General features: G+C 40.7%; 1 protein-coding gene across 3 annotated transcripts; it reads left to right on the forward strand.

Moving 5' to 3' along the window:
- Positions 1–519: 519 nt before the first annotated feature.
- Positions 520–24,648, forward strand: si:dkey-192p21.6 (uncharacterized protein LOC565246 homolog). 3 transcript variants are annotated; one of them, XM_058650817.1, is made up of 18 exons: positions 520–640; positions 908–1,002; positions 1,337–1,458; positions 2,285–2,403; positions 4,535–4,604; positions 4,715–4,781; positions 6,433–6,515; positions 9,324–9,400; positions 10,252–10,282; positions 10,386–10,546; positions 13,378–13,490; positions 14,398–14,519; positions 15,056–15,179; positions 15,262–15,348; positions 16,673–16,750; positions 20,133–20,203; positions 21,254–21,366; positions 21,914–24,648. In XM_058650817.1, exons 1-18 carry the CDS (start codon positions 568–570, stop codon positions 22,093–22,095), a joined length of 1,788 nt encoding a protein of 595 aa, XP_058506800.1. In that variant the 5' UTR covers positions 520–567; the 3' UTR covers positions 22,096–24,648. The 3 variants fall into 3 exon arrangements, with proteins under 3 accessions (XP_058506800.1, XP_058506801.1, XP_058506799.1); XM_058650816.1 differs by having other exon boundaries at positions 521–640; positions 884–1,002; XM_058650818.1 differs by lacking the exon at positions 16,673–16,750 and having other exon boundaries at positions 884–1,002.
- The last annotated feature ends 322 nt before the right edge of the window (positions 24,649–24,970 follow it).

Here is a 24,970-nt window from a genome sequence, read left to right on the forward strand (position 1 = left end):
CTCCCTGGAAGAAAATAAAGTATATATACAGTATATATAGCATGAGTTAAAAGTGCACAGTGGAGGTCCACTACAATTAATGTCTGTGTTCAACAGGACAGCACATTTTAAATGTGAGCTCTGCCCCTCAGCTGAACGGAGTTCATGTCAAAGGTTAATGAGGTGCTCCTGTGAGATTGCCCCGGTGAACTCAACTGTCACATCGAGCGCTCAGGGAAATGAACTCGTTAATGAAATGAGAAGAGGAAGAGGATGTGACAAGTGATCAGCTCTTAACAGTTGGCTGGATAAGGGAAATGATAAGGTTGATGTAGTGTTTCTGAAGAGAAAGCAAGACGTGATCTAAAACAAACAGAGCCACAAAAACCTTCCATTTGACACAAGTGTTCTTGTTTCATACCCCCAATTACACACACAGAGACGGTGCTTAGTGATTATTTGTTGTCCCAAACATCAGACAACAGTAAATAGCAGCCGCGCATGCCTTCTGCCCTTTGACCGCTTTTTATATTGGTGAGAGTTATAAAGATGAGCAGTGGACAAGAGTGACTGCTCTGAAGAAGCAACATGGAGCTCAGGTCACTGAAACAAGCAAGTCTGACTTTGTTAATCGTTGTCGCCAGCAGCTATGGACAACCAGGTGAGTCATAGGGTTCAGTGTCGGTGGAAGTGGATCTGGTCTTGTTCCCATAGCGGTCGTTTTTACAAGTCATAGTCATTTTATAGTATTTCAGTCCAAAGTATATAGTTTGGCTTCTCCTCATCAAAGTACAACTCTATAATAACACATATAATGTTATTGATTATATCAGTGTTGGGATCTCGATGGTGACTGTGAGTTGATTCTCCCTTCTGCTCTCTTGTATGTGTGATGTCCAAAAAGCTGTAAATCATCAAACTGTTCCAGGTGCCAGTCTGAAAATGGACCAGGCTTTGTTAGCGTTTCATAACGAGCTGACAGAAGAAGTGCAGGTTTTCTACACATCAGATTATTGCTACAAGGTACAGAGAGTGTGCATAATAATGTGCAATGTGGTTGATGTAATATGTAAGGACGGCAAATAAGATTAAGGATGATAAACCTCAACGTTATGTCCTATTGTTTGTTTTTCAATTTTGGCTGAAGAGATATTTGAAGCATTGAGGTCAACACTCTTTTATGCTGCCTTAGACATTGTGTGCACTCGTTTTATTTTTTTATTTTATTATTTTTAATACTTTCACTTGTAATCTTGTATGGTTATAAGCAGCTAAGCTTCGAATCTTTTAAACATTAAATATTTCCTCTTCCTGTATTCTTAACTGTTTTAATTCTTTCTCTCTTGCATATTCTCAGTGTTTATACCAACATTTAGTCACAGTGAAGCCCAACAACTGTAATGCATCTGTGGTGATCAGCACTAAATTCACTCTGACCGTGCAAGTGGAATCACAGACGAGGAATGAAAGTCTTTGCAGGTAAAGTCCACAGATGGCAAAAAGTGCTGATTTGTTTTCCTGTTTACTCATAATGACTCTGCCTGTGGGAGTGTATTTCTCTTGTCTGCAGACATAATATAGTGCGGTGGCAGCCTAAGAATGCATCAGCAGTCTGTGTGATTATTTACAGGACAGGGGGAGTAGTCCTGACCTGCTTTCTGGACCTGAGTGATGCCCTCCCTTAAACCACTTCGCTAAGTATTGATCAGGGGCCTTTTTGGGGTTAATAAGACCCGACAATCCAGTATTGATGAAAAGGGCTCTTTAAAGCTTCGAAGCCACACGTCCTGTGGAAATCTCAGCGAGGTTGTTAACTGGAGGAGACTGTTACCATATTTAGTACTGAAAAGATAGCAGGGCAGAGCTTTCCATTTGGGGGTCACCCCGCAAACATGGTGCCAGGGATTCAGTTGCAGGACGACAGGTTTGTGGTGCGTTCTCTGCTTTTTCTCAGCGCCCTGCTCTTGGCCTTCTTAGATCAATGCTGAGGTCTCTAACCAGACTGAGCTGCTATTGATTTCCTTCTCCCTTTGAAATAACACTCCAAGTGATAGCTAGTATGTCATCCCAACAGTGGATCAATATGAGTGTGTAATGCGTGTTTTGGGGGTCCAAGTACAGAGGGACACACTTTGAATCCATGGACACTAGGGGGTGCTCCAGAGCTGTGACTGTGGTGTGTACTAGTGCCTTATTGTACAGTGTGGAAAAAAAAATGTATTCCTCTGAGGAAACACACAATCTCAGAGGAGATCAAATAAACACAGCCTCTTGTGTTATGTGCTTGTCACTGTTTTGGATGCAGGTGGAGTCAGACGTACGGAGAAGGAGGTCATTACTTTGTGTGCATCCATAGGTCAGAAGACACCAGTAAACCCAACTGCATTCACACCGTGACTCAAAGAGCGAGCAATGCACACCTGCGTAAGTGAGCAAGATGATGAATTTCAGTCCTGACGCTGAATAGTTTTGACTGAGAGCGAATGCACCTTCCTTATTTAGACACAGTGACAGTAAAATGGAACCTGTGTTCACTCCCGGGCCAAGCCTCTGATCCACTCTCCACCTAGACTGAGTCAGCAAAGAGCAGAATCACTCAGCCTGTCCACGTCTACCGAGCAGTAATTCTCATCCATCTCTTGGGACATGATGTGTATTGATCAAATAAGACATGGTTTCTTGAAAAGGGATAAAAAGAAAAGCTTCTCTGTTTGTTTTGAAGGCCTGGCTCCGTGAGTGGGGGATTGTGGGTAATACATTAGGGAGTGTGGAAGGATTAGGGCGTAATGGGATTTTGAAAGCGTCTCCGTCCATAATGTACACTCTACTTAACAATATTGCAGATTATGTTGTAGATCAGACTTTTAAGGCCAAGTAGCCATTATCCAAGCAGATATATGGTCAGTGTGACTGCACCCCTCACAGTACGATGAGCTTCCATTAGCTTCACAGACCGGTGATTATACAAACTCCCCGTAGGACTTGCTCAGCTTAAGTAATGGTCTGGTCAGCAGCTCGGGACAGGTTAGAGTTGCTCTGCTAGGGAATTTCAAAGTTTACTTCAGCGTTTCTCATTGATTGGCCGCAGGTCTTCATGAGGTCATTTGCTGGGTGATGTGCTGTGTTCTTCAAGGATGTATTATCAGATCCACCCTTTAATTGTGTTAGTACTGAATTCTGCTTCATACCACAAACCACAGGTCACCTGCTAAGGCACAGGTCTCACACGCACACAAGTGTCCCTACAGTCAATTTCCTGTGGCCCACCACTTGATATCAAGTTATTTCTGAATGTTTTTAATGCAAAGTTTCATTTTACCCAATAAAAACGTTTTTATTGTGAGCTATATATCGTTCCATATCAAGAGTTTTGTTCTGAAATTCTGTGAAATAACAAAAATATTGTTATTGCAATATCAGAATATGCTGATATCATTTTCATATCGCCCACCCTTACTGAACATCTGCTTTTCCCAAAAAAGTTGGACTTTTTTCACTCCCACTCAATGCTCAGTGGCCCCTCAGTGGTCACTTCAGTCTAAAAACCCTGAGCCAAGAGTTTGAGTAATTGACTTAAGCAAACGTTTTGACAATCTGAACTTAATTTAGCTGTTTCATTACCTTCATTAAATTATTCCGACTGTAGCATGTAGAGTGAGCATGGCTGCTGCAGAGATCTAATGTTGTTTGTGCTGAGAGCTTTATGGTGTTTTTATGAGCGGACACCAGAGATGCCATGACTTTTCCGAGGTGATTAAGTGAGCACTCTTAGTTCAGAGTGGATGTCATAGTGTGGATTCAGCCCGGGTTAGTATGATGTCTTTTTGTTTGTTTTTCCACTGAAGACAAACACGCCGCACACCGCCTCTTTGTCTGCCATGCTTTGACGCAAGAAGACGGCACCAATATTTCCTGTGTTGTAGCTTTATAATCAGCGGCACAGCTGTCTAATGTCTCGCTGATATTTCACTGCTACTGGAGCTGTTGATGAGTAATAACCTCAATTTTTGTTTGGGAGACAGGGTTAGAATCAGTGATATTTCGCATAAATTACCCAGCACTAGTCTCCTAGTTAACTTTTCCATCCACATTAAGCAGTGGTACAGATGTTGCTATTATTATCAGCTATTCATTTTCGCCCAGTGCTTATTTTAATTATTATAATTTCATAAACCAAAGGCATTCAATGTATTTGTATACTTCATTTGGACCTAGTGTAGTCTTACACTTTCCTTTCCAGATGCCTGCGGGCTTAGATTACCCAGGGTGATTGTTCTGTGATGGATCGACCAAGAGTTTTCCATTAAGCTCTTGTATGTCACTTGAGGGATCCCCTTTGACACGGTTTGATTCCCACAGGGAGTCTGGAGGTGAATGAAGTGGACTGTTTAGACTAGTTTAGCAGGCCTTTTTATTCCCAGTCAGATTCTATTCTGATAAACATGGTAAACATTGACGTCCAGGCAGGGAGACTGTGACGTATGGTGGTGCAGTTTGATTACACAACTTCCATTTGTAAACATAAGATTTTTTTTTTCTTTCCCTGTTCTGTCAGCTCTCCTGGTCTCAGCTCTCTTACTGGCCATAATCACACTGTTGTTCAATGTGGCACTGTACATCTACAGGTACCCAGGTGTTTTTCACATCATCCACAATGAAAATACCATTCTGCACTGATTACTCTTCCATCAGACCCAGACAGACCAGACTTGTTCTTTTTTGGTTTTTTTTACAGGAGGCGTTGTACATCAAACTTTATTAAGACCATTTGCTGCCAAAGTCCTCAGCACTCAGTGGATAATGTAAGTAAAATACTGCTGCTGCTGATAAATATCTTTCTACACATTATGAGATGACACAGATGCATAATTTGATTGCTTAGACTTGGATCAATCATAAACAAATGAAATGAGTGCTTGAGTGGTAGTCTCATCAGTATCAGCTGTGCAATTTCTATATGCAACATTAAACTCACAATTTTGTTCATTTGTGCAGTCGTAGTTAACGACGGCGACCTCTGTAAAGCAAGGCCCTTACTGTACCTAAAGTACATAGAAAACATTCTAATGTAAATTACATTTTTGCCAATAAACCATCATAAATGTTGCACATGAGACCTGAGAGCATTCAGAGGCACACAATGCAAAAACAGAACTTCTTTCAGCAGAAATTGGTTGACTTCATGCTTTCTTGTAGTCGGAGAGTAACATTGCCTTGATCCAACATTACACTGAATTATTCTTGTTGGCCAACTCTGCAGCCTGCATACCAAAATTGCTCAGAGACTCCAGTCATCAGGCCGTTTGGGAGACACTAATGGAATGATTGATACAAATGTTTGCAGAGCCAGTTGTGCTGCAGACTTGCATACAAGTGATAGAGCAGAGCGTTGTGTCCGTCCAATCAGCTCGCTCGACGGAAAGAACTGCTGTGTATTTTTGGTGAGCATGAATGGCTCCTCTTATTCTCCCAAGCAAGATGTCTCGGTCTTCCATATGCTGTCTGGATGGCAAGCCGATCCATCATAACATATTAGAGCGAGTGTCTTCCTGCTCTGGCTCTTTAGGCTGCTGCACAGAGGCCAGTGAGTCAGGCTAATCCAACTGAGAGGGCAACAGGCCAGAGTCATCTCTGTGCTGCCTTCAGAGACTCAGAGCCACTGCCGCCGTGCACACAATATGACCCGGGATACAGAGAGGATGAACATGACTTTGTGGGGTTATGACCGATGTGACATTTTGGACAATATTTTTACATCTCAGCACAGTTATTGTTACATATCTTTGAGCTTAGACATTGTAAATCACTGGTGCTAAGACAAAGGACAGAAAATATTTAAAGGTGTACTAAACAATGGATTTGTTTAACCTTTTATTAGATGATTTGCTGCATATGTGTAAAAGTGGCTTTAAATCACATTTCCAAATTCCCTAGCCCTGGAAAAAACTTACATTTCTTATAAAGGGTGAACACTCTACCTTTATTAAAAGGTAGAAAAGGTATTGGCTTTGAATGAATGCCCTGCTCTGTATACCTCTGTATGCGTAATATCATTTATCTTTCCTTTTGCGAAATATTATTATAATACTGTATATGAGGGGGGTTTTAAGTGACTGCCCTCCATGCTAACTGTCCAGCAGGTAGACAGTAAACATAGCATAGCATTTACCTACAAGGTTACCTATGGCAAAGTTGTGCTAAGAGTGGTCCATTTGTTATGATCTGCAATCTTACCATTAAATGTCACTATTTTTTACACACTGGGCCTTTAGTTTGTTAAGTTGAACATTTAAAAAAACTGAACATGTATACAGCTTAACTGTGCCCATGCAGAAGAAGTTGTTACCATTTGAACCAGTGTTAAATATACAGTATGAGAGTTAACTGTCAGATACTTGCATATGATCCACACTGGGTTTTACTTAAAAGACACTGTCATTGTTGTCCATACAGGCCGAGTCTCATGCTGGTGAAGCTGACCAAGAAACGACAAACGTTAAACCAACACGTCTGCGCTCACTGGACACTTTTAGAGGGTACGTACAACAACCATCCTGCCTGCTCGCAGCTCATTCACATATGCTTATTCTGTTAGGAGCCGTCTGAGGAAAATGAGGATCTACAGGCTCAGCATAAAGAGTAATTACCGGGGTCACAGTCTGGCCACATGCTCCCCCAAGCTTGTGTTATCAGGCGGTATAGCTTTGGGCATGATTTCTGATATCAGTGCGTCTCGGGCTTGGAACAGTGTGTTTCTGTTGGACAGGAGTGATGCATGTGATTGAATCTGGTCTCCCTACGAGCCTTAATTGTGGCCTGGGGGTAGACACAAAGCACGCCTCTCTGGAAACAGGATGCTGGTGTGGCTTTGACCTCCCCCTCGCCAAATAATTGATGTAATAATACCGTCAACATATCAGCACACATCCACACAGTCATAGATCTCTTGCCAAAATGGAGAGCGAGAGGAAATCCAGCAGCACAGAGGCAGCATCTCGCAGATGACTGGCATCTTCTTAATCTGTGGATTTCTTTTGCATGAAAAAACATCTGAAACTGCCGTATATGCTGAATTAAAAGTTTTATTTCATTTGGACTGATTTGGTTATGCAAAGGTTCAAGGAAAAGAGACATTTTAATTTCCCTTTTAATTGCACATAGTTTTATAACACTGTTTAATCTTATTAGCTGAAATGTCACTGTAGGAATACAGTTACTTGTTGCATATTGATGTCCCGAATGGTAATACTCGAAATTCTCATAGCTGACAACACACTTAATCACACCGTGACTCGGGGCTCAGGATTAACGCTGCGTGTGCCTCCCCAGCTCAGTGACTTATGATCCATATCTCTGATAAGTAACAACTTTCCACAGAGAACAGACACATCACTCATCTGCCATAAATGCTGAGACATTTCTGAAGGCAAAAGGCTTTTCTTGTGAGCTGAGAGGTTTTTTTGATCATTGCTCAGGCTCCACTGACATGATATACAGACGACTGTGGGGTGCAGTCGCACGTTAATTTTTCTAAAAGGATTTGGATTTTAATCTTGTGCCGCTCTGCTAAAAGCCTGTTGCTGGTTTCTTTGCCGTTGAAAATCGCACCGTCAGTAGTTAGCGGTCCCATACAACAGAGGAAACAACTATTACATCAAAACAATGGATTGCTGGGTGCATTCACCTCCAGGTGGCTGGTTCATTAGTTTTGTTTTTGACTGTGCTCCAAGTTTTCCCCCTATTTGGTTTCAGATCTGCTCAGATGTTTGGCCACAAAAAAAGAACCTTGGCATTTTCTTACAAGTAGTTATTTATTATGACTAGATTGGTGTCTGTGTACCTGATATGGCCATCACAGTAAGGAACTCAATACTCTGCACTGATATTGCGACAGGAAAATGTACTGCGTTATTACTGTAATTGGTAATGCATGTGCAGGGGTTCAAATTGAAGAAGTCCATCATCAGTGTCTTTCACTGAGTTGTACTCAGTTGTCACTGCTGCAATGCTACGGACACATTTGTCTTCAACCTGTTGGCGTTAAATACACAGTGACTTCCAGACATGAATTACATCTGTTATTGAAGTGACAAATGTTCAATACAGAGCTTTAGAGGGATATTTACAACTTAAACCTGAGAAACACGCCTGTGCTTTTTCAGCCTGGACATTATCTGTTGTTTTCTTCACTCATAAAACAAAGTGATCTCAGTACACATCACATTATTTTTGAAGCGCTTGTATAAATAATGCTTAGCTATACACATATGTATGAAACACATGTGAGGCCTTTGTAATGTAATCTGCCTATAATGGTATGATTATTCAAATTCAGACACCCAGGGTGTTTTAATCAGAAAGATTGCCAATAATCCACAATATGCAGGCATTTTCACTGGGTCTCATCTGGCTAGTGATTTAACCTTTGTCTTTGTTACTATGGCAACTAATGGATTTGTTCGTCAAAAATTAAACGATAGCCTGTGTTCATCTGTGTGTGTGTTTGTGTGTGTTTGTGAGAGAGAGAGAGAGATGGAGAGAGCACATGGACACATGCACCAGGGTTTAGTCTACTTTAATAGCCCCTTTTGAGATAATAGTGGCCGATTAAAATCTTGTATCAGCAGGTTGGGGCTAAAAGAGCAGTAATGGCTTCGGTTCACCTCTTAATTTAATCTAAGCAGAAAAACAAGAGGAGGCAGAGGGAGATACAGAGCTCCTTATCACAGAGTCTCGTTCTTGGAGGTTGCTCTAATCTTGTTTTGCCTCTCAAAGACCCTCTTGTGAGTTTCCCTGTCTATTTTTGATTAAACAACACATAAATCAAAAATAATTACCTGAAATATTTTGAATGGTTTCTGCCTCAGAGCAAAACTGGTTGCTTCCATTTCCATTCTGCTGCAAGTTTGTGTTGTGTAATGGCACGCGGCCATTTTCTTACATGCGACGCAAACACCTTTTTTTTCCCCCTCCAGCGTTTGATTCAGTGAAGCACTCCATCACGTGTGCTGTGTTTCAGCGGCTCTGGCCAGTGCTAAGGCATAAAGTGTATCATATATTAGCCACAGAGTCTTGAGTCAGCACTCCTGCTTGAGGAGATCCAGAGGACAAGTGTTCATTTTCCTGAGTGATTCATAATGCTTAGATTGCATTACCTTGCATCTGGAGTGGGCCTCTTTAACTTTGATTCAGAAGTTGAAATTGATTCAGAATGAAAGTATCTTTGTATTGTTGGAGGAGAGTCCAAAATATTTACATTAACATGCAGTTCACATTTTAACATGTGTTTTTTTTAATTGATTTATTGACTCTTGTCCAGCTCACTCAGTGTTCTGTCTTTATAGGTTTTCCCTCACAGTGATGGTGTTTGTGAACTATGGTGGAGGAGGCTACTGGTTCTTCCAACATGCACCATGGAACGGTGAAGTAAAGCCATTCATTAAAGACAAAAACAAACATCAAACTGAGAGAATGTGCATGTATGCATGTTGGCTACCTCTGTCATTCAGGTAGATTTAGTGGATGAAAGGTCCACAGTGGTGAACATGTTTAATGTACACAGCAGCGTCTTTTAAGCCAGATATTAAACGAACGCAGGACATTACTCAATGGCTGCCTTTTTTCCCCCCTCGTCATGTCTGCAGCATTTTCTGACCTGTTGTCACTAATTATGATAAATGCTGTTTCAAAGCAAACATACAGGATGTCATTCGTCATATGAGCCAAACCAAAGCCCCAATCTATATATGTCTATTGTTATTAACAACCAGGGAGGGGAACATAAGAGCAGGAGGAGGAGGAGGAGGGATGAGTGTTTAAATGACAGCTGGGAGAATGTGGGAGGGTGTAGTAAAAGTGAAACGCTCCCCTGCTGCAATTACCAGTCTTCAGGTGCCCTTGAGCAAGGCATCTGTGTGATTGAAGGAGACAGTTGCTTTGTCCCTTTTCCCTGGATGGATAAAAGTAAAAAAAAAAAAACATTTCTGAAATGTATTACATTTTATAATGCTACCTAGCCACATCTACAAGGGTGTATTGATTCCACGGGTGGTTTGATTGATGAATTGTCTTTGCTGCAGGGATGCTACTGTCACTGGAGTGAAGATATTTATTAATCACACCTTTTAAAGGTGGAAAGTTAATATCAGGAGCTGCGCCTTAAGGACATTATTTTGTTATTTCTCTTGTTGTCCCTTTGGATTGTCAAATCATGTTAACTCATGACATGAAATTGAAAATATCTGCATCTATGCAATCTATTTTTTTTTGCAGGTTTAACTGTAGCAGACCTTGTCATGCCATGGTAGGTCGTGTCGTCAGATATTTATTTATAGTCTCTTGATAAAAAATAAATCTGCAAAGTTTTGTATGTTACGGCTGTTTATAGTTGGGGGTTTTTCTTCCAGGTTTGTGTTTATCATCGGGACTTCAGTGGTCTTAGCGTTCAGATCCATGCAGAGGAAAGGTGTGACTCACCTCCAGCTGTTACGCAAAATCACCTGGAGAACAATCGTCCTGCTGCTGCTCGGCTTCTGCTTCCTCAACTACTCTCCAAGAGATGGACCATGTAGGTGCACACACACTGTCATTATTAACGGAACACACATACATGTGTATGTGTATGTGTATGTGTTTGTTCTGTGCTTAAAATCCTGACCCTGGCATGTCTAATAATAGGTCTACTTATTACATGAGCAGTAGTTAAAATCATTATCATCAATGCTTTTGTTAATGCAGCTGTCAGTCTGAAACTGCATTTGCTTGATTTTGTGCAACACAAACAACATTTCATCCTCTGTAAAATGGTATTTTGGTATCCATTTTCAGCAGTTAGAGCAGTTAATCAGTTAGTCAATCAAAAGAAAATAACCTAGTTAAAATATATTGTATATATATATTAATTTTTGATACTTAAAGTTACAGTGTGTAGCGTTTCTGGGGCTATATTAGAGAAAAAAAATCTAATTTACTATCCATACAGATACATTTATTATGAAAAAACAAGGCTTAAACAAGGCTCTTTCTCTCATTATGAAGCAGAATTCCCATGAGCTGGGATTAGACTGTCGTGCAGGTTAGTTTAACCCTACTGATAATATAACATTTTCTCTGGGTGTCATCTGGCTGTATGTACAGATTATATTGATTCTATTAATCCAACAAAGGACAAATAAGGCCTTGATTTCTGCAGGTCTCTGTTGGGGTTTAAAGAAGGGAGGCAGGCTGAAAATCCCTATTTCATTGTTCACCTGGGGATGCACAGAGTGCCCCTCACACATTAGTCCTTCCCAGTGCTAATGGACTTTCATGGGTGGATGTCTGTATAACTTGGTTAACAAAAATATTGTTATTGTATGTGTAGTCTAAAAATCCAGCACCAGGGGAAATTTAACAGAGGCAGATTGAGCAAAAACAACGGCTGTGGTAATGGACAATTATAAACAGATAGAGTTACACACTTCAGGCCCATGCAGCTGCTGTGGAAGCTCCTGCTGGAGCTGCTCATAGCAACATGGTGACTTTTACCATAAACTGCAGCTTCGTCCTCTGTCTCCAAGGACGCCCTTGCCAGTTCTGTTGCCCGGTTTGATCTAATAAGAGAATGGAGACAGATATCAGCTCAATGTTAAACCATTTCAGTGTCAGATGAGACAGAAGAAGGTGTTAACCTTTAACATCAACTATGAGTCATTTCAAATAAATCCCTGGTCTACATCCTCGTTGAAGCAGCCTTGACAGACCTTGAAAAAACTCCAGTTTTAGTCTTTCTAACTTCTATGCCAGTTTAGAACTTGATAAAATAACAGCTTTAATTAGTTAAATTGAAATCCCATCTGGAAAAAAAGGTTCTTCAAGATTTTATCTCAGACCGTGTGACACTTGAGAAAAGATAAGTCAGATGGTTCTGCTCACTTCCAGAAGAATCACCATAATCAGTGTAAGTGAGATGCTTGTAATTGTAAATGATATTGAGCCTAAAGAGGTCTAATTTTCACACATAAAAAGAGTGTTGCAGTTTCCTGCAGTCTGGTTTTAAACTATATCTTTCACTATACGTTTTATTTAAGTGACAGCTTTGTGGCGAGACAGGTAGTAAATTATCTTGGAGGGGCTTATAGCCTGCATATTTAACAAATGTGTCATCAGTAAAAGCTTCCTCTTTCCTGTGAAAAGAGAGATTTCCGCCTTTTATTTGATTTGAGCAGATCAATGATTGGGACTGCATTGTTATTACGGCACATTGTGTGGCAAAGAGGTTTTCAATTAACTAATGTGTAGATAAAAATCAATCTCTCAGCTCGGGGCCAAGCCGTATCCAACCCAGTTTGTCAAGACAAAGAGATAAGTGGGAATCTTTGACCAGCTTCCCACCTTCTTGACATGATCTAATTCCGAACACTGACACTTGTCTGTCCATCATCCTCTCACAGGACGTGGAGGTAGCAGGATTGAAAGACATGCTCAATGTCTTGTGTTCAATGTGATGGAATTCCTGATTTATAATTTGCTCAAATCAGCGGAAATTACATCTGTGAGTTACGAGTGATGTCTTGTGCGATCCAGTGTGTAAGAATTAGTGACATCTACTGGTGAGACTGCAGATTGTAACAAACGGAGAACTACAGTGGCCTTCGCATACCAGGAAGGATATTGTTCTTCTTTGTTTGCATTAAGAAGCATCTGCTTCAAAATGCCACGCGGTTGGTGATGTGGTTAGCACGCGATGGGAACAAGCGCCCTCCTCCATGGAGTTGCTGCATCTTCTCTGTGTGTGGGGGGGGGGGGGGGTGTTCTCTGGTTTCCTCCAACAATCCAAAAATATGCAGATTTAGGAAAACTGGACACTCTAAATTGACTGTAGGTGTGAGTGTGAGATCTTCCTCTCTAGCGGAGTTCTTTCCATGACTACTGCTATGTAGCTTATTCCTCTTTTGTAAGTCGCTTTGGATAAAAGCATCTGCTAAATGCTTAAATGTAAATGAATGGTTGTTTGTCTCGATGTGTCCCTACGACGGACCCTGACTTTCACCGTATGTCAGCTGGGATTGGTACCAGCAACCCCCTGTGACTCTCATGTGGAGGATAAAGTGGTAGAAGATGGATGGATGCTTCAGAATATGAAATGCATGCCCTAGCTAGTGTTTCCATTCAGGCTGCGGTAAACACATGGTGACGCAAGATGGTGGTCTGTGTCATGCAAAAAAAAAAAATGTTGTTATTGTAAGGGAACACAAACTAAACCTTTTTTATTTTTAAATTGATTTTAAACACACTTATTTGTGGTATATTCAATTTATATAAATCAACCCCCCTAAATGTTACACATTGAGCCTTTAAAGTGCACAGTGCTGTTGGTTGTGTGTTTATCCGTGCAGCGTGTTTTTGACTTTGTTGCAGTGTCCTGGTCCTGGCTGCGGATCCCTGGGGTGCTGCAGCGTCTGGCCTTCACCTACTTTGTTCTGTCTCTCCTGCAGACTTTGTGGAGACAGAGAGAAATCCCACTGACATCAGTGAGCAGCTCTGTCAAGTTCAATTTCATCATTACATACAAGGGGGGAAAAAAACACTTAAGAATACTAGATACTATACATTTGATCTTGTCTGTACTTTGACACAGAAGCACCAGCTAACAGGTTTAACATGCTGTGGCAGGTCTAATGTTTATCTTTTTTATCTGTGCACGTTTACATGTTAATTTATCCCTAAAAGAATGTGCAGCTTAAGTATTTAGTCATAAACCAAGTAACAGGACAAGTGAAAGCTTTAACACTGCCGGATGATTTGTAAGAGCAGTAATTCCCAAAATGTGGGCCAAGGTCTCCTAATGGACCGTGAAGGTCATAAAAACAAACAAATAGGAAGATTTTACTTTTGAGTTTTGTCATTAAGCTTCAATACTTATTTAATATTTAGAGTTCATTTATAAAACAAGTTGCTCTGCAAATATTTGCATTCATGTGGATGGTTTCATAGATAATAAAGTGCTTTGTGTTTTACGCTTGTCAAATGAATTAAGTTTGCCATTTGTAAGTTATAAACAGCTTCACAAATTAAGCAAATTCAAATGTGCTTTCCTTTTAAAGGGAAACACAACCTTTTTGGGTAGAATGTACTTTTTAGAGAATTTAAAACGGGCCGCTACATTCGGAAGTTTAGGAATGACTGTGTCAGAGGGTCGATATGGTCAGTAGCATCATTGACTGTAGAAAATCTTGTGCTAGTCCATCACATTCAATTTGAGAAATAGATCAGTGAAGGTTTATTAAAAGGACATCCAAGTCTTTAGGATTCGGGTAACATGATTCATTATCTGTCCAATAGCAGACCGGCAGACAGACTGACATTGCCATTCCTACAGAAGAGCTTTTTGCAGTGACTTGCTGTAAATATTTTGTGCTTTTTGTTTTTTTAACACAGACTCACTGGTGGAGTCAAGTCCAGGATTTGGTCGTGTATTGGCCCCAGTGGCTGATTATCATCCTGCTGGAGACTCTGTGGCTGTGCATCACTTTCCTGATGCCTGTACCCAACTGCCCCACGTACGTTTAAGCACATAATTCACTGATACTCACTGATACAGCATGCACTACTGCATTACTCTATGTAAAATGTGTACATTTCATTCACCTCTCAACGTTGATGTAATGCACAGTCGGTGCAGTTCGCGCTGCAGCAGAGGTGTTAGTCTGCACATTGTGATGCTGCTGTTACAGGCCGCTGTGATTTATGGGCCTGTGGTGGAGGCTTCAGAGGGCATAATTAGCCAATCTCAGACTGTCATGTGCAATAAGAGGAGCGGAGGCAGAGGATCCATCTTCCTCGCTCTGGGTCTTCTGCTCACTGCAGCTTTACTGTTTTCCCCACTTCTGTGACTCTGCATGGCACAGTGTGACTTCAAATTGTTGCATTTTCCCCACAGCTTTTCTGTTTTTTTAAATGGATAAGTGGTGAACACAAAGAGACAAGATATTTATCATCAGATATATGATTTTTTTTTTTTTTTTTTAAAATCCAGCTTTTATCACTTTATTGTGTTACTTTTTTATTACTAATCACAGCTCTGCTCTGTTGTCAGAGGATATTTGGGAGCTGGTGGAATTGGTGATAATGGTCTTTACCCGAACTGCACTGGAGGCGCAGCAGGATACATTGATAGAGTCATGTTTGGTGATAACATGTATAGATACCCTACATGCAAAGTAGGTTCTTTTTTTCTTCTACTCATTATTTTATCAATCCATCAAAAATTGAATTGAAACCATTTCATTTTTCTTTTTGCAGGAAATGTATCAGACGACGCAGCCCTTTGACCCAGAGGGCATTCTGGGTACAATCAATTCCATTGTCATGGGATTCCTCGGGATGCAGGTAGGACAGATTATGTATTTCCCTTCTACAAATCAAATTATTATTTTGATATCCTGAGCATTTTAGAAGGTTTCATATGTTTACTTTGCTCATGGTTAGTTCCTTTTTTTTTTTTACGAGGCAGTATATTCTTCAAATTGAGGTGTATAAGTAAGGTTATCTTCAGAGTAATTGTGAATAGTTTTCACACAGACTCTCCCCTAGTGACATGTATTAGATATTTTATACATGCCAAAATTCTCATGCCGCCCGAGTTTAAATATGTGAACGACATTTTATTTGTCTCCATAGGAACGTGAAGTTCACATATGAAAACTGTGGCCAGCAGGGCTTCTGGAAATGCATAATTTAGATGGATTGACCATTGACGGCAGCTCAGCGGTAGAGCAAGTTGTCTTTCAACCTGAAGGTTGTGGGGTTGATTCCTGGCTCTGCTGGTCTACATTTCGAAGTGTCCTTGGGCAAGACACTTAACTCCATGTTGCCCCTGCCTGCAGCGTGTGAATGGGTTCAAAAGATGAGTGATAGATAAAGCGCTGCATGTAAATGCACTGTATGAAAGTGTGGGTGAATGGCAAAACTGTAGTGTAAAGCAGCTACAAAAGCACCATATAAAAACAGACCCACTTGATTGGCAGAAAATCCATTAAGTGATATTTGAAAATAAAATTTAAAATAAAATTCTGTAACAGCGATTATTAACCAAAAGGAATAATGATGTTCTTTACCCGTATCATAGTTTAAGTAGATTCATAAACAGCGCTCATCGGCTGTAAAACTCTCTACTTAAATGAAGGTTATGTGAAAGACTCTTTCCCACCTAATTGTAAGTGCACAGCTGCCCTTCTTTATGGACACAATGATGTCAGAAAGTGGGGCGAGTGCTTCTGGTTGTTAGACCTGCATCTGTGAAGTCGACAATGTCACTTATAACCATTTGTGTTGTGGGAAGTTGCCAGGCAAAAGCAGCCACATTGCTCAATTCCCAGTGGGCGGTTAGCACTGAGCCCTTCAGTCAACGTGTCTTAGACAACACACCAGGTGTCTGCTGCCCTCCTCTGTGTTCACCCGTGCTAATGTCCTCAGCTGAAATGCATTCATCATCACCAAATTAATCAGAGGGTGCGGATGACTTAAAACCAACATCTGGTCTGACTGGATAGGAGAAATGTGATCACCACACCAGGGACACAATATTGACACCCACATCCCAGGCCTATTTTGTTACTGAAGTGCAAATACATGCACACAATAGATATTTATAAGGTATTTCTCATTGAACAAGTTCTGGTCTGTCTGCTTATCTCTGCCTCCTTCTCCACAGGCCGGGAAAATTATCATTTTCTATAAGGGAAGAAATGTCCATATCCTCTGTCGCTTCCTCGTGTGGGCTGTCCTCCTGGTATGTTTCAGAATATGAACGTTTTAAACACAGCTGATAAAGAACACGAGTGTGTAAATGTGCAACCAGGACAACAAAACCTGCTTCGGTGACTCACACACAGCTGAGCACTTAGATGGTCTTGCTGTTTCACTTCGCCTTGCAGGTAAAGTCTGCAATGTGTTTTCCAGCCACTCAGGTATTAGTCATAGCTGCCGGAGCCATTCATTAGCAGGACTTAGGAGAGGACGTATGTGTGATCTCAGTACAATCAAACAACATCCATGTGTGGAGCTGTGTTTCCGGACAGACATGGGTATCCAGCGCCTCAGGAGGATTACACTGTCTCTTATTGCCTGTCGGTATCACATGTGGTTTTACATCAGGAGAGTTGTGCACACTACTTAGACACATCTGCAGTCAGTATCATTAGCATGTAACAAATAATATATATTGCGTAGCATTTCCACTTATGTTTGTTTAGGATTTGTGTTCATGCTGGGTGGTCTCAAAGCACAAAGTGAAGCAAGCTGGCTCCTGTATTCATTCAGAAGGGGAATCTGTCCCACAGGGAGTAGTATAGTGTCAGACGAGACGGCCCGTTTTGCATCTGTAAACCTGTGACAGAAGGCTGATGGTCTGCTCTTACGAGATTGAGATTTTTCTGAACTGTGCCCGACTACTCTTTTTACGGTTCAAACTGCATACATCGATGTAGCTTGTTTGTAAAAATGTGGTGAGTGCGAGCCTCTCCATGCAGCAGAGGCAGATATCGTGAAATGGTGTTCAGTCCTGTGATCTGGAGCGATGATGGAGCTGCAGGAGCTGGCTGCATCATTTGGCCTTGGATATCAAACAGTTCAGCATGAAAGGAAAAGGCAAATTGACTCAGCCTGAGGAAAAAAACAACACAAAAATAGATATCCCATTAGCTTTAAGTTATATACTTACTTGATCTATGCTTAGTTATGTTTTAGTTTAAATTTTAGATTCTTTGTGCAGGTTTGTCGGGTTTATTCAAATTTCCTTCATGTTCACACAGTAATAATGTGTCTTTGACCACATTATTCTTTCTATAATTACATTTTAAAAAAGAATCAGCATGTAAACACATTCACGATGAAAATGCTATTATATATGCAATTTTAGGCTATTTTTTATTGTTTTTTATTATTAATTTAAAGAATAAGAATACATATTAATAAATATACAGTACATAAAAAACAACTGATTCATTAGGGGGGAAAATAATAAGGGGGAAAACAAAGAAATCTGCAGGAGGAATAATAAAAGAAAACTTGTTCTGTGCCCCCTCACCCCCCAAAATACAAGGTAATTAAAACACAAAATACATCAGAAGGCTCAAGAAAACATAAAACCTAACATAACATAAGCGTCCAAGAAAGATATAGGTGCAGGAGAACTTATTAAATATCATCCTGTGGTGAATATTAATGTGATTTGGTTGAGATGTTTCCATCTAGACTGATGATGTGAAACACCACCATCCTTATATCAAACCAAGCAAAAAAAGAGAAGCAACCTCAGTGGAGTAAAAGGCAAAGAGGGAAAACACTTATAATCAGAAGGAGGGAACGATGCCAATAAAAATGAAGAGAAAGTTGTGAGAATTTATGTCATTAACCTCAATCCTTGAAAAATCTCCCCCATTTTATCTCCCGGTGTTGAATCTCATTGACTATTATTGTGCAGTGAGCAGCCGCAGGGAGGTGAAATAAATTAGATCCATTTGGTTTCTCCTAAAGGCAGCAAGTGATAAAGTAACACATGACCAAATAAATAACCAGCAGACTTTTATGTATTTCCACTGTATGTTATGGTTCTCCAGCAAATGCTTTAGCAGATGCAGATGCTGCCAGAGAGTACAGTGTTGGAGACGACAGATTCCGGATCAAGCGAAAAGATAAACACATAAAATCTCAGTAAACAGACTGAAAAGAAAATTAAATTGGTTTGACTTATAAAAAAAAAAGGAGCATTCCATTTGAATACAATTTGGGAGCAGACACGTATAAAGCAGGTAGTCCTGAATTGGTTTCTTCTGTACTCCCAGTGGTTGAATGTATTTTTAGTCCAACAAAGCAAAACTAGCTCCAGTGATTTAACCTGTTCTTAATTTGCACTTTTCTAACATGATTTGGGCTCAGATGGGAGGCAGCAAGCAGAGCTGAACTGCTTCTTGTTTCAGACATGTGCTCACGACATTAGCAGGTCTCCTCAGAGGAGGAAGCACACAACCACATGATTGATATAAACCCACAGTGGGTTCACTAAGAAGCGCTACGCAGTAAACGATAAACCCAGGTTCTGCACTAGAGTTTACTGTATTCCTGTGGTGGACTGATATTCAGGGCACACCACGTATCTTCCTCCTAATAAACAACAGTGCCTGTTAATTAAAGTCCAACGACCAGGCTCCAGAAGTGAGAGATTGAAATTGAGCGATTGCCCCACATACCAGCCCTATCTCACATCCTACTGCCTGGATGGCCTGGAGGCTTAATCCAGCCCAGCTAGGCTATTTCCACACCATCGATTCTGTCATCTATACACATGATGGATATCTACCTAACAAGGATTGGATTCTAATCCAGTGCGCTGGGTTTCTCTCTTGAGCACAAATGCTTCTGTAATAAGTATCTGCTGTAAATCATATGTAAATAGACGAGACAATAAAAGTGTTTATTGATATGAAGTTCATTAGACCCTTTATATTGTGCTTAAGATGGAGTCAAGTGGGCCTGAAAATGTACTGGTGATACATCTAGGAGTATAACATTCTAGTGTAGATAAAATTGGCTAGTCTGGATCTCACACCCGTGGCACGTGGGCCACATGTGGCCCTTCAATCCATTTCATGTGGTCCACCACTTAAATGTTTGTTTGTGGTATTTGTACATTCATTTTTGCATCATACATGTGTTTTTTTTATTGTGAATTATATATTGTTATGCATGAACAAGCACCTTTACTAAAAAGTGTCTATTGCTACATCATGATGGAATTTCGTGATATAACTTTAAGCTAATATCACCCACTGATACAGAACACTTTTTTCACCCACACAGTTGGACTTGGACCAAACCTGAAGCTCATGTGGCCCCCAGGTCATTTGAGTTTGAGACCTCTGCTTCGGGATTTCTGAGGCTTAAAACTTAGTTTTAAGGGTTAGGGTTAAATCTATGGTTATGGTTAGGATAAGGGAATAGGGAATGCATTATGTCTAGTGTGTGTGTGACTTGAAGAACTATTCCTCTGACTCTCAGATGATCGGTTAATCTGCCTCCCTTGCGTGATTCTGTTGCTTCACGTTTTAGCTGCCCAATACAGCTCACTTTATCGCCCTCCATCGATTTGAAATCTGTTTCATTTCCACCCTTAGGGAATCTCTGCAGCCATCCTTTCTAAGTGCACGCGAGACGGAGGATTTATACCTGTCAATAAAAACCTTTGGTAAGTGCTTCCTGACCCTCTAAATCCAGCCACTTTTCCTCACAAAAGAAAGAATGGGTTTCCAACAGGCACAAATCAAGGCTGCTAAAACACACGTTTACTTACCTCTTACAACAGCTCTGACTGTAAATAAGCACCAGGGCTGTTGGGAGTGTGAGGTGGAGTGGTTATACATCCTCCCAACATGATCACTCTTCCTTATGGCCGACAGACTTAAGGATGCTTTATCCTCTCTTCCCCAGAAGCACTCACTACACATCTCACTACAGGCTAGGCTGATGGCTCTGGGAAAAAACATCTATTTAATCATACAGCTCTCTAACTGCTCCCAAACTATCATATCCCCTTTATTTTGGGCGGGGGTCCTGGTAAATGTTTTGCATGAAATACAGCACAATATCTATCACAGACACAGATGACTTAATGACCTGTGCAGTGGTTCCACTCCCACAGTCCCCTTAATATGATGTGAATCATTTTAATGTTTGTGCAGAAAGAATACCACTTCATCTGTGATGTGTAAGCAAATTCTTCGTGATGCTCCACAGGGCCCCTGGTACCACAGCGCTCATCCCTCGCCATTACCTGACTGGCTTTTATGGGCAGTTCATCATGCACAGGTTATTGAGCTCTAGAGTACGAGTCCCTGCCTGGATGTCTAGAAGTAATTAACTCTCAGCCAAGAGTCCTTTTTGGCCTCACTTCAGCTGAGATAAAAAATTAGAAGAAGAAAAAAAGTCCAGTGAAAGCTCAGGGAGGCCGCCATTTTACATTAGATGATATTACATCAAACATTCTTGCACTTAGGAACAGACAGGGACATGGCTGGCTGGCACGAATCCATGTGGCACGTGCCAAGGATCCGCGTCTGATACGAGAGACAAATCCAACAAACTGTCCCACATTTTTGCCCAATTGCCTTAAAATCCCTGGGTGTTATTTATCTGCCGTGGAGTATTGATAGACTCTGTGTCTTTACACGCTTGTTTACACCACGCTACTAACATTTTAGTGACGCCCAAATGTGAAATACGGATGTTGTCTCTCCAGGTCGTTGTCCTATGTGACATGTATGGGCTGTTTCTCCTTCCTGCTGCTGGGAGCCATGTTCTTTGTCATTGACATCAAGGGCTGGTGGGGTGGACAGCCATTCATATACCCAGGTAATGTTAAATCACAAATCACGTGGCTCAAAGTGCATTAACCGTCTTCAAGAATTTCATTGATATGTTTTACGCAAACAATGATTCATGGTGACACAATTCTCTTCACCATTCCGACATCTTTCTGCTCATTGTTTTGGCTTTCTGGCCTTTAACCTCACTCTCATCAGGGAGATTTCCGCACACAGACAGCTGTTTTCTGTTTCACCTGATCACTGCTCACCATATGACCAGCACCAGATGGTCGGATGGTGCTGGTCCTGTGTTTCCACTTTCACAAAATGGCAACAATGTTGGTTCATGCAGGATCAAATCAGAATGATGCTCCCTTTTCTGGAGACATTGACATTCGGGAAATTGTTAATTCTAGTTTATTGGGGCAAACTAATGTCAAAAATGACTTTGTATCACAGTCTGACCCAAAGTGAACATAGTGAAATAGCCCCCTGGAGTGTAATGTCTGGAGCTAATCAAGCTGTGCAGTTATTTAATCAGATGAATGATTTGACTAAGGCTAAAACACACTTATCTCTTCTCTCCACCTCAGGGATGAACTCCATTTTTGTCTATGTCGGCCACTCTCTCCTCGGTTTCTACTTCCCGTTCAGCTGGGAGATGCACTTCCAGCAGAGTCATTGGGAGTGGCTCTTCCAGAGCCTGTGGGGAACCTCACTGTGGCTGCTCGTTGCCTTCTTCTTATACAGGAAGAAGTTTTTCCTTAAAATATGAACAGGATAATAGATAAATAATCACCTGGCCCCGTGCCACTGGGAGCATTTCATGGGTTTTTCAAAATAAAAAGTCAAAACAAGCAACAATCTTAGTGAGGTATACTGTATGTTGTTATAACATCTGCTTTTGACTTAAAGGAATAGTTGCCTTTAGTGTTGACCATGCTGCCTGTTTAGAGAAGGAGACTGGAGAACCAGAATACAATACACACATTGTCTTGATGTGAAAGGGGACAGCAAAGAAAATGAGTTCTAGCCTGGTAAAAATCAAATATTATTCGGTTGGTTTGCTATATTTGAAATACTTTTGAAAGTACAACTGCATCATAATACACTGTTGCCCTTGTGTTTTACCTCTGAAAACCTCCTTCTCCAGACAGGCAACACACTGATTGTACAAGTACCTCATACACCCCAACTTAAAAAAAAGAAGACCTGAACTATCCATTTTATCACTTTTTTAAATCAGCCCTTAAACTGTAGCACAGTGCAAAGTTATGTAGCCTCTTCAATCATCAGCCAGGTTCCAAATAAGAACCAGTGAAACAACATCTCCCTGTCACTGTGGGCAGCTGAGGTTTCATTTAATGCTACTTGTTTTATACTGAAGACACTGATTAATTCAAATATACTGAGGTGGTACTTAACAAATTAGACAGAGTGATTCCACGACACACCAGGCCAGCCATTATTAGTCTGTTGCCATGGTCACTTCTCCTGTGTGTGTGTGTGTGTGTGTGTGTTAAGGGGGTACCATCTGCTGTTGAAGTGACAGTACTTTAGCAGGGGTCAAGATGCACAAATCACAAAGGAGGGTCATTAATGGGACTAAAAACTCTCACACTCATTGTATTAGAAAATCAGGGAAATTTACATGCGTCCAATTGATTAGAAGACGAGCCCTCACACACACACACACAGAGCCAAACACATGTATGTGTTATTTTTTAATGATTTGATGCACAAAGCAGCTCTAATGATAGCGAAACTGACTTCACCTCCAGACTCAAAGTAACATCTCATGGCTGACAGTCTGGATGAGAATAAAATCTATATGGCAGTGTAGAAGTGGGCCCTCAGCTACAGGTCAGGTGGTGTGTACATCATGAAATGACCATCTAGCTAATGAAATGACGCAGCCTCGTGCTTCTCTTCCACAGTGAAATCAAATTACATGCCCCTCAGAAGCTGTCAGAACGTTGCGTAATATGGCAGTGTGGTATCGGTAACAGTGAACAGAGGATGTTTTTGGAATCCCACCAGGTGCATCCTTCCGTCTTGAACAGGACTCAGGTCCATTACCGCTCTCCAAAACTACTCGTACCGGCAAAGGAAACATAAATGCTTCTCTGTGTGTTGAAAACAAAATCGATACAGATTCACCAAGGAGGTCTAAAGATATCTTTTGTTGTATTTGTATGCAATTATGAAGTTTAGTTTTTTTTACTTGGATATACACATTTAGCTGACTCATGATGAGCACATAGCTGATGAAGATCATCAAGGTCAAAATAAGAGCGTCTAGACTGTGGAGGTGATACATATTTTGCTTACATTTCAGATTGAATTTCTGCTAATGTCATCCTGCAGTGCTGTAAACATTCATGTCGCTCTATAACGTTGTCAGAAAGAGCCCATAAGACGCCGCCGTGGTCCCACACATTACACTTCCTTGCATTTATTGATTCTTGCTGAGCATACAGTATGTCTCAGGATACCTATAGTCTGTCATATGGAAACTTTATACCAGATACAATGTTCTCATGCAAACCACTCGGCTTCTTATATTCACAAAATGATCCCCACGTTCTCCCTTGATACCGCAATCAGCATTACATTAAGCCCACTCCATGGAGAAGGAGAACATTTGAGCACAGAATCTGCTCGTCAGATCGTTTCTTCAAAAATGCATAAAATACATGTTTTACAAATAGATACAACATATTGTATCTTGAGGCAAATGCCTTCTCTTGGATAATAATTTCAAACAACAACTCCATTTGAAATGGATACATGGTTTTATGTGGAAACATACTGAGCACAGCTGGCAGATAAATCTGTTTTCAGTATAATGTTGTATCGGATATTAATCATGAATGTAGTGGCACAGAATTTAAGAGATATTTATAAAACCAAAGGAAAAGATATGGTTCACAAAGATAGACGTGTATGCACTGTTGGAAACAAGTTGCTGGATCTCGGGATTGTAAAACCTGATACTGTAATTCTACTCAAACTTTTTGAGGAAACTGATTGCCTTGCATCTCTTAACTTTATGAAGTCAAACAATTTGAACATGATAAATGGTTGGTTAAAGATTTACAATTTTACTACCTTCATGGGAGCTCAAACCCTCTTTATAGGAGCCCAGCTCCCATTGGCTCCCATGAACCCAGCTGTCTGGACAAGTAATGCAACGTTAAAGGGAAGATTACCTCTAACAAACACAATTCACTTGATGCTGGGTCACTGGAATCCTGCTCTCATGTGCAGTGTAATGTAATGTAGATTTCCTCTAACTGTCTTTGTTACTCGTTATTACCAAATAAAATCAGAAGAAGAAGAGTTGGTAATGGCCTGTGTTTATATCGAGCTTTTCTAGTCTTGATGAGCTGCTTTACATGGGGTTAAGTGTCTTGCTCAAGGACGCACAAAGACTAGCAGAGCCAGGAATTGAACCCACACCCTTCCAATTGAAAGACAACTCACCCTACCACTGAGCCACCATGGCTCAATCTTAACTCTTCAGATTATTTTTGATACTTAAGTGCAATAAATGTCATATACTTTAAGACTTTTACTTTTACTAGTAATATTATAAAAAGTGACTTCACCTTCTACCAAAGTCATTTTCTGCTAAGATACTTGTACTT

The sequence above is a fragment of the Solea solea genome, chromosome 15, assembly GCF_958295425.1.
Source record: "Solea solea chromosome 15, fSolSol10.1, whole genome shotgun sequence".
Classification (NCBI taxonomy): Eukaryota; Metazoa; Chordata; class Actinopteri; order Pleuronectiformes; family Soleidae; genus Solea; species Solea solea.